The sequence below is a fragment of the Chrysemys picta genome, chromosome 4 (assembly GCF_011386835.1).
Source record: "Chrysemys picta bellii isolate R12L10 chromosome 4, ASM1138683v2, whole genome shotgun sequence".
Taxonomy (NCBI): Eukaryota; Metazoa; Chordata; order Testudines; family Emydidae; genus Chrysemys; species Chrysemys picta.
Genome location: NC_088794.1, coordinates 73,721,559 through 73,739,384, shown reverse-complemented (window position 1 = coordinate 73,739,384; position 17,826 = coordinate 73,721,559). Strand labels below are relative to the sequence as shown.

Sequence of the window (17,826 nt, the reverse complement as noted above, 5' to 3'; positions counted from 1 at the left end):
AATATTACACTGACTGGTGCCATTATAAAAACCTAGAGATATACTGTATCAGATAGACCTCCAATGAAAGAATCCGTAGAAACTAAGGCTATATATACATTTGACCTGGAAGGTGTGATTTCCTGTCCACGTAGACATACCCTCTGTAGCTCTGCTCGAGTGAGCACCTAAAAATAGCAGTGTGACCAGGGTAGCACAGGCAGGAGCTTAGAGTACAAACTGACCCGGACCCTCTGGGTGCACACTTGGGTGGCTAGACTGAGCCACCACTTGTGCTACCCCGGCTACACTGCTCTTTTTAGCGCACTGACTCAAGTAGAGCTAACACAGGTATGTCTAGGAGACCTGGAAATCACACCACCTACGTCAAATGTAGACAAACCCTAAGAGTTACTTGACCCTTCCTTAAGGAAGGGATAGTTTGATCCTCTATAGGCAGAGAAACAGAGCTGTTAGTTGAAAGGACAGAGAACTTATTTTTTTAATGAACAAGCAATTATAAATGAAGTGATGCAAGCGTAATAGAATAAATTAATGTAAGGATTTTAAGGATGTGACTTGAGATACCTTACTTGTGGACAAAAGTACTAAACAAAAAGATATTCACTCTCAGAATGAAAAAGAACCTGAATTTTAATGAGATCACTGTATTTGCAGTACAAAACAGCTACTGTACATGACTCAGCATGACAGAACCTGGAGCAGGAAATCTCATCATGGAAGTGCCAACAAGCTCACAGTAACGTCTCACATCAAGGAATGTTCATGTGATACTTTTGGTGTCCATATGCATTAGGACATACACTAATTTCCTAAGATTAAGAAGAAACTTCCACCTTTGGCCAAGTAACAGCACCTCTACAAATTAGTCTCCTTTCAGTTTTATGTTAGAAATGCAACATTGTAGAGAAATGCTCTCCTTTGGTGTGTTTTTAAAAAAAACAACTCTAAATTAAAAATCTTACACTCTGCCTTGCTCTCAAGAAGCAGTATTCTTAGAAATTCCATCCCACGGGAACTCAGTTATCAATCTGTTTAAAATGTAAATTAATCAACCTCCATGGCTTTCCAGGAAAATCCTAATCAATGAGTTTTCCTAAAATGTAAAGAAATAAAATTAAATGTAATTATATAGACATTAGGGGCTGGTGCAGCTCCTATTTAAATCAATGGGAGTCTTTCCATCAACATGAATGTGTTTTAAATAGGAGTTTAGTTTTAAAATTGACCATATAGTGCCTTCTTCCTTTGTTAGCTTGCAATACATTGACGCTTCATACAAGCATAATAATGTACTTTGCTGTAGTTCATTACAACCTCTTTATTCATTACATGAACTCTGCTCAGAAGACATACGATTCTTGGTTCAAGAAAAAGGTTGGTGGAGAAAGCACTCTGTGTTATTCTCCTTAGCTGGCTTAGAATTTAAAAATTTAACCAACATAATTTTGCACCATTGGATTTTTCAAATTTGCCTTTCCTTCCTCCTGCCTGCTCCACCTCACCCACCAAGTTCAATGCAGTAAAGTACAATGATGTTATGCTATTCAGTATCTTGTACTTTATTTACTTTTTCATGCTCTCTTTAAAAATTGATACATTTTTCTTAATTTTTTACTGTTAGTATTTGATATAGTGTAGCCACACTGAAGTATATTAAAGCAGGATGAATGATGGATTCAGCAGTAAACACCGAAATAATTCCCTCAACTATTCTTTGTCTTTTAGCTATCTAATATAAATATCTCTCTTTTGAGTAATAAAACATGTTTACCACTCAAACAGCATGTACACTTGGAGATTTACTGCTGTGTATCAAAGGTTATGTCATTTCAGTAACATGTCTGCTCATTAATACAGTTGCATTTCTCTTCTGAATTCCCCATTTGAATTGAGCATGTAAATAAGAGGTGGTGCTGAATAGAAATCTTGTCACTGGCTTATAATGTAAAGAAACTCCCCAAACTCTAAGCATGTCATAGGGCATGAACCCATGTGAATCAATCCTGTCCGTATAGGAAATGTATGGTACAGTAGAGCCTTGTAGTTACAAATACCTCGGGAATGGAGGTTGTTCGTAACTCTGAAATGTTTATAACTCTGAACAAAACGTTATGGTTGTTCTTTCAAAAGTTTACAAGTGAACATTGACTTAATACAGCTTTGAAACTTTACTGTGCAGAAATAAAATGCTGCTTTTAACCATCTTAATTTAAATGAAACAAGCACAGAAACAGTTTCTTTATACTGTCAAATCTTTTTTTAAAACTTTCCCTTTATTTTTTTAGTAGTTTACATTTATCACAGTTCGGTACTATATTTGCCTTTTTTGGGGGGGCGGGGTGTGTGTCTCTGCTGCTGCCTGATTGTGTACTTCTGGTTCAAAAATGAGGTGTATGGTTTACCGGTCAGTTTGAACTCTGGTGTTCATAACTCTGAGGTTCTGCTGTAGTTGAACAGCTTTACTGTTAGGCTCATAGAACCTACAGCGCCTTAGTACTTATAGGTTACACTTTAAAATAATGGGACATTCAGTGATAAGGGCCAGATTCTGATACCCCAACTCATCTTGAGTAGCAGCTTGCACCACAAGCCCGTTGAGTACAGGTATCCAAATCTGGTCCTAAATTATTACATAAAGAAAACAAGCACAGTTTACATTGTAACAGTGATTGGTGTATGGTTTACTATCTCTCTATTTAGCATGTTAAGGTTTCTATAGTGTCCATCAGCTTTGTGTCTAAGCACTACTATAGAGAACAGTCCATATACCATACTGTATGAAACAGTCTTGCACTGGCAATGACAATGAGTATGATTTTATAATACTGCATAATAGAATTGGTTGAAAAATAATGAAAAAAGTCTGTGGATATTTTTTTTTCCATTTTTCATATACATTTTGAATTTTATGAAATTCTCCAGCCAGCTCTTCTCTATAATAATTATTGCTCACTGTACTCAAAGCTGCTCCATCCCAGAATACCCAGTAAAAGGATAATTTCCCCGGGTAGTTTCATTGACGTGAGCAGTATGTAATGCAGCTAAACTTCTTGTCTGGGAGTTAACCAGCTTGATTCATCTCAGCCTGTTGCCATATCCAATGCATTCTATTTGAGCACATATCTTGGCAGAAAAACATGGCTGCTGATACTAAGGAACTAATATGATTTATTTATTTAGGGTATTGTAAGAATAAGTCAATAGGGGACAATGCATTGACAATAAAAATGAAAAATAATAATGAATCTCCATTAATGTCCTGCAGCATGGCTAAGTTATTTTATAAAGCAAAGTGATAAGTGTCTTAGAAACACCTTGGACACATGGAAGGTTATAAAGAATGCTGTTGCTCCAGTTGATTTAAGCTTCCTTTTTTATGCAAAAGATCAATTTAGTTTCTTTTAGTTTTAGTACAAAATACAGACATACTTGTGCTCTCCAGCCAGTGTCAATGATAAATGCAGTTCCAGAGGTAATTGCACAGCATTTTTCTAGGCATTCGTAAAGTTCAGATTTTCAATCCATATGCAGTTCAATCAAGTGATGTAGGAAAATGGGATTTTTTTTAAAGCTGAATCTAATGGCTAATTGCCTGAAAGTCCTTAGGCCCTCATAGAAATGGCGATGAGGACATAGTGGACCTGATTCTCTGTTGCTATGCACCTGTTTGGTAGCACTGGGTACCCACTTGGGCATTGGTGTAAATGACGACACACGGGGCAAGGCACTGGAAAATCAGGTACTACTGTCTTATGTTGGGTGATTAGATTAAAAAAACCTTCCCCTGCAATGGAGACACCTACTTTCCTCAGCTTGCAGGGAGAACTGAGGCCCTCTTGTGCGAAGTTATCATAGGGTTCTGCAGAATGGAGGGTCTGATTCAGGCCCTTCACCAATAGTGAGTTTTATCCAGAGGGAATAAAGCACGTAAATGCCCCCTACCTTGATGGAAGAGTTAAATCCTTTCGAGTCTAGCAAAAAGGGCCATTAATCTTTTCTGAAGTATTGCTTTTGGTCCACATTGTTCCTTTACAGGGAAATATGCACATGGGGAAGAAAATGATCCCTGGACTGTTCTTTTGAGACAAGGTGGATGGGATTTGCGGTGGCCACCTCAGCCCCTTATCCCATGGACTGAATAGGGGGGGTGTATCTCAAAAACATGGAGATCTCGCAAGAGCAATGTGAATCTTGTGAGATATACTGGAGGCCAGCACTGTCTGCATGGAGGCCCTGTGTCTCTGCACTGTCTCCTGGCTGACTATAGCTTTCTTTCACCCCATCACTTGCTGTGCCGACAGGATGTCCTCTCCTGAAAACTTTCCTAAAACCCCAGAAAAGGGGTGCAAAAAATTGACACAACTTTAGAGAGTGTTAAGTTTTCAGCAGATTCCCTGCTGGTTTCTGGATGACCATACACAGCACACATAACACTCCTAACCCTAACCCCTTCTCCCAGAACAGATTCCTCACAGGAATCGATAGGGGTCCAGGAAGGTTATGATGCAGCTGAGAAAGTAATCCATTCTTCTGTACTCCTCAGACTGCAATCCGGTAGTAATGGGAACTGATTTGACCCATTGTTAATGACTCATAGCAATAAATTCTACTCTTAATAATACATCAACTTTGAAGTATCACAACTGAAAGTATCAAGGCACAGAGTTTCCCTACTATTGAAATTGTGAAAAGAAAAATAATTACACACTTATCCCCAGTAAACATTTTGCATTGTACTATTTTACATTGTGGGAAGAGTTATTTTAATCGGAAAAATGTATATGTTGCACATACCCAGAACTGTTTGCTGATAATCAATTTTAAAATACATGTGTATAACCGTTGTGTGTTTGTAAATATATGTATATATAAATAACATATATTTTGTTTAATTTCACTTAGAGTGTTTGTGGTTTGCTTTTAAGCTTTCATTTATGCTTGGCTGCTGTTCACTTATTCAAGCATCCTCAATATCGTCTGGTTTAATAATATTCTGAAAAGTTATTATTTATTATTTGTATTACCATAGTGCCTAGGAGCCCTAATCATGGACGAGAACTCGATTGTGCTAGGCACAGTACAAATACAGAACAAAAAAATGGTATCTGCCCCAAAGAGTTTAAAATCTAAGTAAGAAATGTGTTTCCTGTAAGAAATCATAATTATTACATCAAGCTTTTACAGTGGACAATATAATTTAAGTGACTATGAAATAATTTACAGAGGAAAGTGGAGACTAAATAGATGAAAACATTTGTTTATGATGTGAATATGACAAGCAGCGTGTACAACCTTTTACCTTTTGGGCTTCATTTGGTGCTCTAACAAAAAGAGGTATATGGGAAATGTATTTGTTATTGTGAGATATTAGGCCATAGTGGCTTGTGTAGAGGACTTCAATTGTCAATTAATGACCAGCTAGTGGAGGTTAGACCCCCAAACTGCATAGACTTAACTCTCTTAAACCATGATAAATAATAAAAAGCATTGGTGCTGACTCCGTGAGTGCTCCGGGGCTCATGCACCCACAGAAAAAATTAGGGGGTGCTCAGCACACAGAGACTGTGGCCCCGCCTGCACTCCACTCTGAGGTCTATCCCTACTAGTCCTCTTCCCCTGAGGCCCCTGCCGCTCGCCCTTAAGGCTGGGGGCGGGGGAGGAGGCAGAAAGGAGTGAGCATCAGGAGGGAGGTATTTGGAGGAGGGAGTAGAGAGGAGCGAGCAGCAGGTGAGCATGAGGGGGGCCTCGGGGGAAGGGCAGAGGAGAGCAGTGGGCAGGAGGTTTCCTTGGGGGAGGGGGAGGAGAGGAGCAAACGGGTGGAGGAGGGCCTCAGGGGAGGGGGATAATCAGAACTTCTGGTCTCATAACTGAATCTTCAAAGATATTTATGTGTTTCAGGTTGGGAGGGAGGAGAGTAATGGAGGGACAGTTTCAGGCCTTCAGGAATGTCTCAGCAAAGTAGCCATGGCTATATATGTTGGGAGTTAAGGAGAGGGGAAAAGGAAGCAACCACTTTTTATTTTTTCTGAACCAGTTCCCCCATCCTTGCTGCAAACAACCATATTCATAAGTATTAATGAGACTTTTTCCAAAGTTAAAGTAGGAATACATGGTTGCACGTTCATCTTAAGTACCAAACATATGGTGCAGATGTTTGAGACTGTACTAAAAGCAGAATGATGAATACTGTACAAATAATTTGGGCTGATCTAAAATTGTAGAAAATAAATGCAATTATTTTACATTTATATATATGGAGGTGTTGGTTAGGTTACACTGAGTTTTTAATTTACAGTAGGAATTCAAACTCTGTTTTCTATACACAATACAGAGTATCTTCTTCAAATTTATAGACATAATCTGTGAGTACCTTTTCCTGGGGGGATTTTAAATAAATTATTAATTAGTTTGAGTGTAATTTTTAAAAGTGGGCACTTTACAAAATTTGTTCTGCTGAGTCTCACCTTCTTTTGGTACAATACCTAAAACAATCACTGCCTACACAAACTCCAAACTTTATACATCTCACACTCTGAGAACATCTCAGATACTTTTTTAAAAAAAATTATTTACTTCATTACCTGACATTTTATGAGCCAGCAGAGCTAGTGAATAAACTCTTCTCCCTTAGTAGTAAGTTTCCAAAGTTCTCTCCGGTTTCAAAATGGCCACTTGTTCTCATCGTTGTAATAGCCCTGAGGCCACAGGTTTTCCTCAGCTAAGCTGACCATCTTTTCTCTACAACCAATACATGTGGCAGTTTTTACTACTTGTAAGAAAGATGGCCACTACCTCCCATTGTTCCCAATAGGAGAGAAGCCAGGCTGCTGTCTGGAAAAAGGGTGGTTCTCACTGACGTAAAGAGGCAATGAGAACCCTGAAAGGTGAAAAAATATTGGGGGCAAGAGTGGGAAAAGGGTTACAAGAGTGTGAGTGCGTACCCATGCACATAGACAGTAGAGATACTTGCATTATTTAGTCAGTGCACTCGGGGGACTCAGGCTAAGGGTCTGTTTTAATTACAATATAAACATTTGGGCTTGGGCTGGAATCCCATTTCTAGGGCTCTTTGAAGTGGTAGAGCCCCAGAACTTTTGCAACACAGTTAAACAGACCCTTAGCCCAAGCTCCTCGAGCCTGAGTCAGCTGGCACAGGCCAGCCATGGGTTTTTAATTGCAACGTAGAAATACCCTTAAGGTTGAATTTAGAGTGGGTAGCTTCCCCAAAAGGCTTAACAGTTGGAAGGCAGGTAAAAAAAACAAAATTATGTATTATTTTAATATATTTATTCAAATATATACATTTTTTAAAATATCATGATTTTAAGGCAATCTAATGTTTCTTTGGTATCTGATTCATGATATTTGATTGTTTGTGGCTGGTAATACTGCTTCTATGGCCCTCTCTCATTTCCCCATTGCAATCCCTGCTTCTCTTCTCAGCGAAGAGAGATAGGAACAATCAGGGGAAAACAGTGTCTTAAATTTCTGGGTTCAGAGTCTCCACAGAAAAATTCAGGTGTGCTGCATGTGATACTCATCGGGAATAACTGGAACTGGCACTAGACATGAAAGAGTCCCTATCCATTCACCATCCTCGTAAGCCCCCTCAGAAGGTTTTTTTTTAATATATAAAGTGAATATGGTTTAATGAGATGGCTTATTGTTGTTATTATTAAGATTATTTATTATTTGTAGTACAATAGTGCCTAGGCATGCTAGTCATGGTCCAACACCACATTATGCTAGGCACCGTACAAAGAGAAAACAAAAAAGATGTCCGTGCCCTGAAGAGCTTACAATCTAAATAGAGAAGAGAGATACATGGTGGGGGAAGGGGTTATAACATGCAACCAGAGACACAAATGTGATGATGGCAAATGTCATGTTAGTTCCATGATGTTTTATTTATTTTTGTTTTTTTGGGTGGGCTTAATAAAAGGGATCAGCTAAAGGGAAGGAAGAGAGGACATTAAAGGGATGGTGGTGTGAGGGACAGGGAAGTGGGGAAGAGGAATGATGCTGAGATGAAGAGATTGTGAGGCAGAGGGAGATGGAGACGGTGGAGCAAACAGCCAATCAGCACAGGGCAGAGAAAGTCCAGTCAAAACTGGAGAAAGTTCTTCAAAGGACGGAAGGTCCTTGCTTTGGCTGCTTCTGCTCCTATTGGCTGCAGTGGCTGGCTGTCTGGCTCCTCTTTGCAGCTTTCTCCCAAGCCCAAGTAGAAGAGGAGGGGAGACATTACCTGGGTCCTAGTACCCCCATAATGATAGGTCTCCCCTTCACAGTTCTGGGTTGAAAGGGGTGGCCCTGTCTGGGCTCCATTTTTATCAATGCTCCCATTGCAGCAGATCCTGCTTTGTCTGTGTCTATGACACAAGATTCCTGTTTCTTTGTATTATGTTTCAGCAAATTAACATAAATATAATAATATGTGCATGGAGGAGAGAGGGTCAAAGATGCAAAGTAAATGCACTTTATCCCATTTTGTTATATGGAACAAAACATTTATGTTGTGTGTACCAATATCTATCTCTGTATAATGTAACATGTATATTTGTCAGTGTATGACTGAGCATATATTAATTTGAGCTATTTTACAATCTTTTAGGTGGCCATAATAGCAGGAAATTTTGAGCTGGCTGAATATATCAAAAATCACAAGGAAACAGATATTGGTAAGTAAAATATCTACAAACTAGTGACAATGAAAAGCTTTATGAAATCTTGATTGGAATCTTTAGATCCAGATTAAAATCCTATAAAGAACAGTTAAATCTGGTTTTATGTGAAATATAATCAGAAGGCTGAATATGCGGTTGATACAGAGAAATATTCTAAGTTTATCTTCCATTTTCTAAAATGTGAAGAAATAGGAAAAAGGCCAAATTGTTTTTCAGAGAGTCTTTGTTTTAGAAAATTGGATACAAGTACCACTACTGAATGATAGATGTATTCTGAGTAAGAGTGATCAGTTTTGGACAGATTAAACACACACACAAGCCAGAGAGGGCAGATTCCCCCCTTCAGCAAGGCTGCTGCGCACTGTGTCAGTGCAAAGCAGTGCTAAAGCTGGTGGAGCTGATCACAGGAGGATTACCTCAACACAGAGATCCTCCACTGGTTAGGACCTGCATGGCACTTCCTGCCATATACCATGCCCCCTAATTGCAGCAAGTAGAGGGTGGCTGAGATAGGGTTACCATATTTTAAGTGTCCAAAAAGAGGACACTCCACGGGCCCCGGCCCCGCCCCAACTCCGCCCCTTCCAACCCCAACTTCGCCCCCTCCCCTGGACGCTTCGCCCCCTGCCCCTCCCCTGCTTCCCGCGAACATTTGATTCACAGGAAGCCTGAAGCAACAGGCAAGCTGGGGAGGGGGGGGCGCGGCCCTGTCCGGCCTGCCCGGCCAAGCGGCTCTGGCCCCGGCGTCTCCCGCCCGGCTTGGCTCAGGCCCTGGGGTGCTGGCCCCTGGCCGAGCACCACCAGCCCTGGCCCCCGGCCGAGCACCTCCGGCCCTGCACCGCCGGCTGCCGGCCCGGCCCGAGCACTGCCGGCCCCCGGCCCAAGCACCGCCCGGCCCAGCACCCCCAGCCCCGCACCGCCAGCCCGGGTCCCCAGCCGAGCACCACCCAGCCCAGCACTCCCGGGCCCCTGGCCAAGCACCGCCGGCCCAGCACCCCCGGCCCAGCACCCCAGGCCCCCGGCCCCGCACCGCCAGCCCCGGACCCCCGGCCGAGCACCACCCAGCCCAGCGCCCCCGGCCGAGCACTGCCCGGCTCAGGGCCCCTGGCCCAGGGCCCCCGGCCCCGCACCGCCAGCCCCGGCGGCTCCGGCCCCCGGCCGAGCACTGCCGGTCCCTCCCTCCCTATTTTCCCGGACATGTCCGGCTTTTTGGGATTTCCTCCCCGACAGGGACTTGAGGCCCAAAAAGCCGGACATGTCCAGGAAAATCCAGACGTATGGTAACCCTAGCTGAGAGGAAAGGAGGATGTCTGGGGCAATCCCCTGTGACAGCCCCTTGGGGTACACATACTTTACAACAGTGGTTTTCAAACTTTTTTCTGGAGACCCAGTTGAAGAAAATTGTTGATGCCCGTGATCCAACGGAGCTGGGGATGATGAGTTTTGGGTGTGGGAGAGGCTCAGGGCTAGGGCAGAGGGTTGGGGTGCGAGGGTGAGGGCTGCGGGGTGGGGCTGGGAATGAGGAGTTCAGGATGTGGGAGGGGGCAAGGGGTTGGGGTGCAGGAGGGGGTCAGGGCTCTGGGCTGGGGGTGCAGGCTCTGGGGTGCAGTTGGGGATGAGGGGTTTGGAGTGCAGGAGGGGCTCCAGGTTGGGGGGGGGGCTTGGGGCTGTGGCAGGGGGTTGGAGTGTGGGAGGGGGTCAGGGCTCTGGGCTGTGGGGTGCAAACTCTGGGGTGGGGCTGGGCATGAAGGGTTTGGGGGGGACTCACAGCTGGGGCAGAGGATTGGGGTATGGGATTGGGGCATGGATTTACCTCCAGCAGCTCCCGGTCAGTGGCACAGCTGGCGTGCAGAGGCAGACTTCCCGTCTGTCCTGGCACCGTGGACCGTGGTACACCTGAAGTGGCCAGCAGCAGGTCTGGCTCCTAGGCAGAGGCACGTAAGTGGCTCCATGTGGCTCTCACCCGCAGGTACTGCCCCTCCCCCAGCTCCCATTGGCTGGGAACTGGCCAATGAGAGTGTGGAGCCGGTGCTCAGGGTGGGAGCAGTGCGCAGAGCCCCCTGCCTAGAAGCCAGACCCACTGCTGGCCACTTCTGGGGTGCAGCGTGGTGTCGGAACAGTTAGGCGCTAGCCTGCCTTAGCTGGGCAGCACTGCCGACGGGACTTTTAACATCCCGGTCGGCAGTGCTTACCAGAGCGACCCGGTGCCTTACATGCCGCGACCCAGTACTGGGTCGCAACCTGAACTTTGAAAAATGCTGCTTTAGAACAGCCTTGAAGCTGCTTGAAGAGATTGATTACATATAAAATTGCATGGGTTTAATTTAAAATGGGATTTTAAACTTACTTAGATTAACTGATTCAAAGGACTGTTTGGAGACTCTTATTTCGGTTTACACCAGGTTTATTTCAGTTTAGTTCGTGAGTTAGAAACAGGTTCAAGTTAAACCAAAAAAGCCACTCATACTGAAATAAATGTGTCCACACAATCATTTGCACTGGTTTAACTAACTAGTGCAAGACTGTGTGTTGACAAAGCCTCAGTTATGCTGGGGCACTGGCACAGCTCATATCCCGCCCAGGATTGCGGGAATACAAATGTGGACTAAAGCCATCTTTACAATCCCCTTTCTGAGTGGCTCTCTGTGCTCATTGCTGACAGTTGAAAACTAGATCAGATATCATGAGTTTTAATCTCATGTGATATTCTTTGTTTATTTTTTCCAAGATGTGTGGTTATTGGACAAAACTGAAGAGACTTGCATAAAACTTAAGCTTTCTAGGTAGCCCTATACTTAACATGGTGGTACACTGAAAACAGGTCCCTTCAGTTAGTTTCTTTTTCTTCTTTCTGCATTTACAACCAATGCTGGTTTGAAAATGTCAAGCTGATGAGGTCAAGCAATTGCTGAAAATGAACCAATTGCCTATCCTAATGAGCATGTCATCTTATTACCCTGTGCTTACAAATGATTCTTGATGGTTCTACGACTTTGTAAAGATGTTAAAATGAAAGCAGTCAATAGGGCTAATTCAAATGTTCCAATTTATTCCTGCAATGTTGCTTTTTAATATTGTGGTTTTGTCCAATTCTTCTGTACACAAAGAAGTATTACATTTTTCTGCACATAGTTTATTCTCTTTTTTAAAAAATTGTACACAGTACAAGAAAGAAATCAAGAAAAAGCAGAGAATAAATTATTAATTACAGGGCAAAGGCCCCATTACTGAAAAGGGATCCACCTACATGCAGCCCATGATTCCACTGCTGCAACGTCCTCAAGACGTGATTAATGCTCAGCTCCACATTATTTTCTTATCAAGCATGGACAGTGTTGTTTCCCAGTTGTCTCAGTATATGATGGAAAATGGAATGTAGCTGAAAAGTAGCTGGATGAGACTCAATCCAGGGAAGGAAGGATCACCTTGTGGCTTAGGCACTTAAGCAGGATTCAGGAGATCTGAGCTTAATTTATGGCTGTCACACAGACTTTCTTTGTGACACTGGGAAAGTCACTCTTAACCTCCCTCGATGCCTTTGTTCCTCTTCTATAAAATGGAGATAGTGAAGCTTCATTTCCTCACGTGGGTGTTGTGAAGATAAATTCATCAATGCTTGTGAGACATCTTGGTACTAAGTGCTGGCTGTAGATGGATAGGTATGATGGTGGTGGGTTTGATAAAGAGTAAGCATTACTTTTTTGAATTTCTTCACATTAACTTTGATTTAACAGAGGTACTTTTCCTTTAACATTAATTTTTAATAGTGAAGTCACAAAAATGTATATTTCTGGAATAGTTCCACAATGTGGACAAAGCAGGATACTGAGTGAAAAAACTGAAATAAAGAATGAGAATGGAGCTTCTCTGATGCTGAACATATAGAGCAATGCTGGTGTTTAAACTTCACCAACTTGGCCTTTATTTATACTGGGTGTATTATTACCCATTGTCTTCATCTATCTTTTGGCTGAGGTCAGACATATTTCCATATGAGTAATGTTCCTTTTTAAAGTCAGGAGGCTTCATGATGGAAAAAATGACCATCAGACAGCTGAGGAGTGGTTGAAAGAATAAGTTTCAATCCAACGTCCTGATGAAGATAAGAGGGATGATTCAGATTAGGAGGTCTTTTAAGGAAGTTTATTATCTGACATCTCTAGAAAAATGTCCTCTGTTTTAGAGAAGTTCCTGAAATTGAGCAAGGTTATTAAAACACATTTTATACCTATTTAACAATAACTCTGCATTAAGGTGGATGTCTATCCTCCAAACTTGGGAAACATTTAGGAATCTAAGCAACCTTGCAGTGTGTGTCCCTTGGACATGGAGGATTCATGGAGGATAGGTCCATCAATGGCTATTAGCCAGGATGGGCAGGGATGGTGTCCTACCCTTTGTTTTCTAGAAGCTGGGAATGAGCGACGGGGTGGATCATTTGATGATTACCTGTTCTGTTCATTGTCTCTGAAGCACTTGGCATTGGCTACTGTCGGAAAACAGGATACTGGGCTAGATGGACCATTGTTCTGACCCAGTATGGCTGTTCTTATGTTATGTTCTTGACCAGTGGAAGATTTTTGAATAGTTGGAGGATATGGAGTTCAGTGGTTATAGGAAGCAGACAAAAGTAGTAAACCTACCAACACAACCCAATTATTACCAATCTCATGCATTTTTGTTTTGCTGTTTAAAAAAAAAAAAGGAAAGGAACCATTAATGTGGAAGGAACCTTTAGTTTTAAAGTCTGTGGAAAATGTATGTGCATTATCTTAAGATGACAAAACAAAACAGAGAAACAACAAATCATTTCTGCTTATAGGAAGAAAGGGACTTCAGTATTTATGGATAAGGTTTTAAACTTCATGTATTTCAGAACTTTTCTCTGCAGGTGGCAAGTGAGAGATGGAAATTGAACACTGGCTGAATGGAATATATGACAGGATTCTCCAACTACAAAACAGGCACTGGAACAAATCCCAGCCTTTATTTTTTTGAGGAATAAAGCCAGCAATCTTCTAACTCTTGGTAGTCTTGGTAGACTCTGTGTGGCTATTGATACTTCCTTAAATCAAAACATAATAGGCATCTAGCTAATGCAAATGGCAATCAAGATTTGTCTAAAAAAGTCCACCCATCTCTTTCTCAGGTGTGCCATCTTAAGGATGGTCTATTTTAATTATATACTCATGACAGGAAATGGCAGATTGGACCTAATTTCAATAACTTCATGAGCAGGTTTTCTTTTATCCTGACAGAAACAAGTTTTTGGATTTCTACAACTGAGGCATTTCAAACGTGCAAAATTATTAATTGTTTGTGACCTGTAATCTTTGGAGAAGGACCCAGTCAAGGAGTCCATCTTCTGTTTTTACATTTACTAATTAATGTTCCTCTTAGACAGTTTTGCTGCCCCAGACTATTGCAATAGGAATTGGAAAACACATGTACATTCCATACAGAAGTCATTATGTGGTAGTCTTGTACTATATCAGTAATAGCCACAGGGCTGTGTCAGGTAATGCTGACAAACCTGCAGTCATGGAGACCTAGCACCTGTAGTGTGATGTTTACCATTCATGGTCCTGTACAACATGTTGTAAAGAATGAGCTGCTTTGTTCAGTAGCAGTGATTATAACTTGAGTCCACTAGGAAGTCAGGATATTGCTGCTTTTATAGTAGTATGAGTTGGCACACATTGCAGATCTTTCCTCCTATGAAAAAGGAAATCTCAGTCCACTATTTTCCTAATGTCCTACATAAGCAAACACAAACATCTTACTTCTGGGTACATTACCTGTTCCCGTATCCTATTCCCTTCCCACTACCTAACATTTCATAGACATTTAGAGTGGGATAGGGTAGGAAGTCACACACCAAACCTTAGACCTTTCAATCAAGAGGGAGAGCCCAATTAATGGCTTTGCAAAGGGCTCTTCATGGGTCTGGACCAGCCCCAACAAGCAATGCTAAGAAAATGCCCTGTTGTTACTGATGGAGTTTATAGGCATTTTCCAATCCAGTAGAAAATGACTAATATGAAGCAGGATTGCTTTTTCTCTTTTCCTACAAAGATGGCATCAGCTTTCATTCTGTGGGTCTACCACTACAGCCCTTAATCAAGCAAAATTCCACTTCATTTCCAGGGCAGTTTGGCTTAAGTGAAGGTTGCAATATCAGACCCTCTACTTACAGCTATTATTGGTAATCCAGGGATGAGAAGGAGTCAGAAGGCCAAATTCTGCCTCAGTTTCCAGGTTGTGTGTATATGTTGTGTGAAAACAATGATGTCCCTACATGTGACAAGTTTGAGTTCCATGGAGCCTGTCAAAAATATAAAGGGAAGGGTAACAACCTTTATGTATGCAGTAACATAAAATCCCTCCTGGCCAGAGGTACAGAATCACTTACCTGTAAGGGGTTAATCAGTTCAATTAACCTAGTTGGCTCCTGACCAGAAGGACCAATGGGGAAAGAAGATACTTTCAAATCTGGGGAGGGGAGGTTTTGTTTGTGCTATTTTTGTTGGTTCCCTCTTGGGACAATGAGAGAGACCAAGCAGGTAAACCAGCTCCTAAAAGATCCTAAAATGATACATCTAAAATTACAGAAATTGTAAGTAATAGCAAGGAAATATGTTAGATTATCTTTTGTCTTAGCTTATGAATTTTCCCTATGCTAAGAGGGAGGTTTATTTCTGTTTTTGTAACTTTGAAGTTGAGCCTAGAGGGGAATCCTCTGTGTTTAAAAACTTTTTATTACCCTGTAAAGTTACCTTCCATTCTGATTTTGCAGGTGTGATTCTTTTACTTTTTTCTTTATAATAAAGTTCTTCTTTTAAGAACCTGATTTGATTTTTAGTGTCTTAAAAACCCAAGGGTTTGGTCTGTGCTCACTTTAACTTATTGGTTAGTATATTATTCTCAAACCTCCCAGGAAAGGGGATGAAGGGGCTTGGGGGGGATATTTTGGGGAAGTAGGAACTCCAAGTGGTCCTTTTCCTGAATCTTTGTCTAAATCACTTGGTGGTGGCAGCAATACCGTCCAAGGACAAGGAAAGGGTTTGTGCCTTGGGCAAGTTTTTAACCTAAGCTGGTAGAAATAAGCTTAGGGGGGGTCTTTCATGTGGGTCCCCACATCTGTTCCCAGAGTTCAGAATGGGGAGGGAACCCTGACAGAGCCCCTTTACAGAGCCCCTAGAGCTTCCCATATAAAACCCCTTAACTATGCCATCCCATTAAAACATCTGAACAGTTGTGTGGCCTCGTTCACCCATGCCTTTGCTGCTCAGATCATTAGATTTTTCTTTTGCTTAATGGAGATACCTTGCTGCTTTTCCTTCCACCTATTGTCAATTAAGCTTAAGTAACTCTGCATTCCTGTTAGTATATTCTGTAACTTGATGACTTTTCTGTGGCACTCACCAATAGGAGAACAATTATCTACCAGATCACAAACTGCTACATATTTCTTAGGTTGGACACTACCAGTTTTCAGACACAAAAAAGACTCTTGAAAATAACTCGTATACCATAAAAAACTCACTGGTATTAAAAAGGATGTTCAGAGCAGTCTTACTTCTAACAAGAGTAGGTGCCATTTTGGAAAACCTAATCCTGTGTAAGAGATAAAGAATTCAGAGGGGAGGGGGAAGAGGTTAACACTGAGGGATTAAAAGTAAATTCTCATATCATTGTATTTCTTGTTAAACAAGGTTCTAAACAGCAGAGAATCTTTTTTTTTATTTCTGTTGCATTTTACAGATGTCCAAAAGGTAAATAAAAATTCTTATGTCATTTATTCTTCTGAAGTAACTGTGTTTGAAACAAGTTAAAAGTATTTTTGTAAGGCAAGAAAAGTTGTTGTTATGAGGCAAAAGCCTCATGACACTCAGTACATCACTCAATTTACTCTAATCCAAGATGTTCCCTAATGAGCTTTTCCAGGGATGATAAACATATTAAAACACCTTATTTGAATGATTACATATTTTGAAACTCCTTGGAATTCAGAAATATCTTGCAGCTCTGTGCTTATACAGTTCCATCTTTTTTCTCTGTTTTGAAAGAGACATCACATCTGTTGTACAATACAATCTTCATGAACTGCACAGCAGTTACACGTTACAGATTTACACCCGTTTTCATTCTTCCTTTAATTAGTTGTACTGTCTTATTTTATTTATTCATTTATTTATTTATTTTCCAAGCTAAGGGAAAGTAATGGATTAAAAGATGTGATGAATAGAAAAGTTAATCCCTGATTGTTTTCATCCAGCCTACAGCTGTCTGCAAGTAAATGAGCACAGGAGGTTTAGAAAGCATTTGCTATACAGCATTTACTATGGCTTCTATAGGATGGAGATACAAAAAAACAACAATAATATATATAGAAGTCCTGAAGCTCTCATTAGATACAGTTATGCAGATATTAAATATGTTGCAAGCTGATAATCCTTTGACTCGGATAACCTATTTTTAAATCTCTCTCTTTTTTTGCCTTGGCTCTTTGTGATGAGATGAATTATCAGATGGATTAAATGACATGGGTTGTTCTTCTTCAAGTGAACAAGGTTTGTTTATACCATACATCTTGTCCTCCAGCAGGTCTGATGATAGAAGCAAGAGGGTTTTTTGTGATTTTTTTTTTTTTTAAATATGAAACACATTGAGCTGGTGTGTGAGTTTTTGGTAGTTGATTAGCAGACTAACTAATACTTGGATACTGTTGCTAGGCTTCAAGTCTGAGTTCCTGTATTCCTCTATAATTATGCAGAGATGTGTATGTGTGATGGTTTGTGGGTTTTTTCAAGCAGATTTTTTTTTGTAATTTAATAATTTTTGTGAATGCCAAAAGTCTGCTAATATATTAAGCTTATTCTTTAAAATATATGTATTTAGTATAGGACAATTGCTTTAGAATTAAAAAGAAAACAACAACACTTCTCATCCCTAAGACAAAAAATTGTTTTTATTAGCATTGTGGCAGTAAATACACTGTTTAAGATGAAACATGCATTTTGTTGTGAAATAAACAGAATAATTGTTTTTAAATAGCAATGATATTATGTTTTTTCCATGATAAACTTGCTTTTCTAACCTATTTTCTTTAATTAGATTAGAGTAATTGAGGTCAATA

At 41.0% G+C, this 17,826-nt stretch overlaps 1 protein-coding gene across 10 annotated transcripts in view; it reads left to right on the top strand.

Moving 5' to 3' along the window:
• The window catches only part of SHANK2 (SH3 and multiple ankyrin repeat domains 2), a 640,917-nt gene that overhangs the window by 191,139 nt on the left and 431,952 nt on the right, over positions 1-17,826 (top strand). For all 10 annotated transcript variants that reach the window (XM_065592634.1, XM_024100174.3, XM_005304567.4 and 7 more), the window contains one exon: positions 8,615-8,681. In XM_065592634.1, coding sequence (XP_065448706.1) covers positions 8,615-8,681 — 67 coding nt within the window. The remainder of the gene's footprint in view (positions 1-8,614; positions 8,682-17,826) is intronic.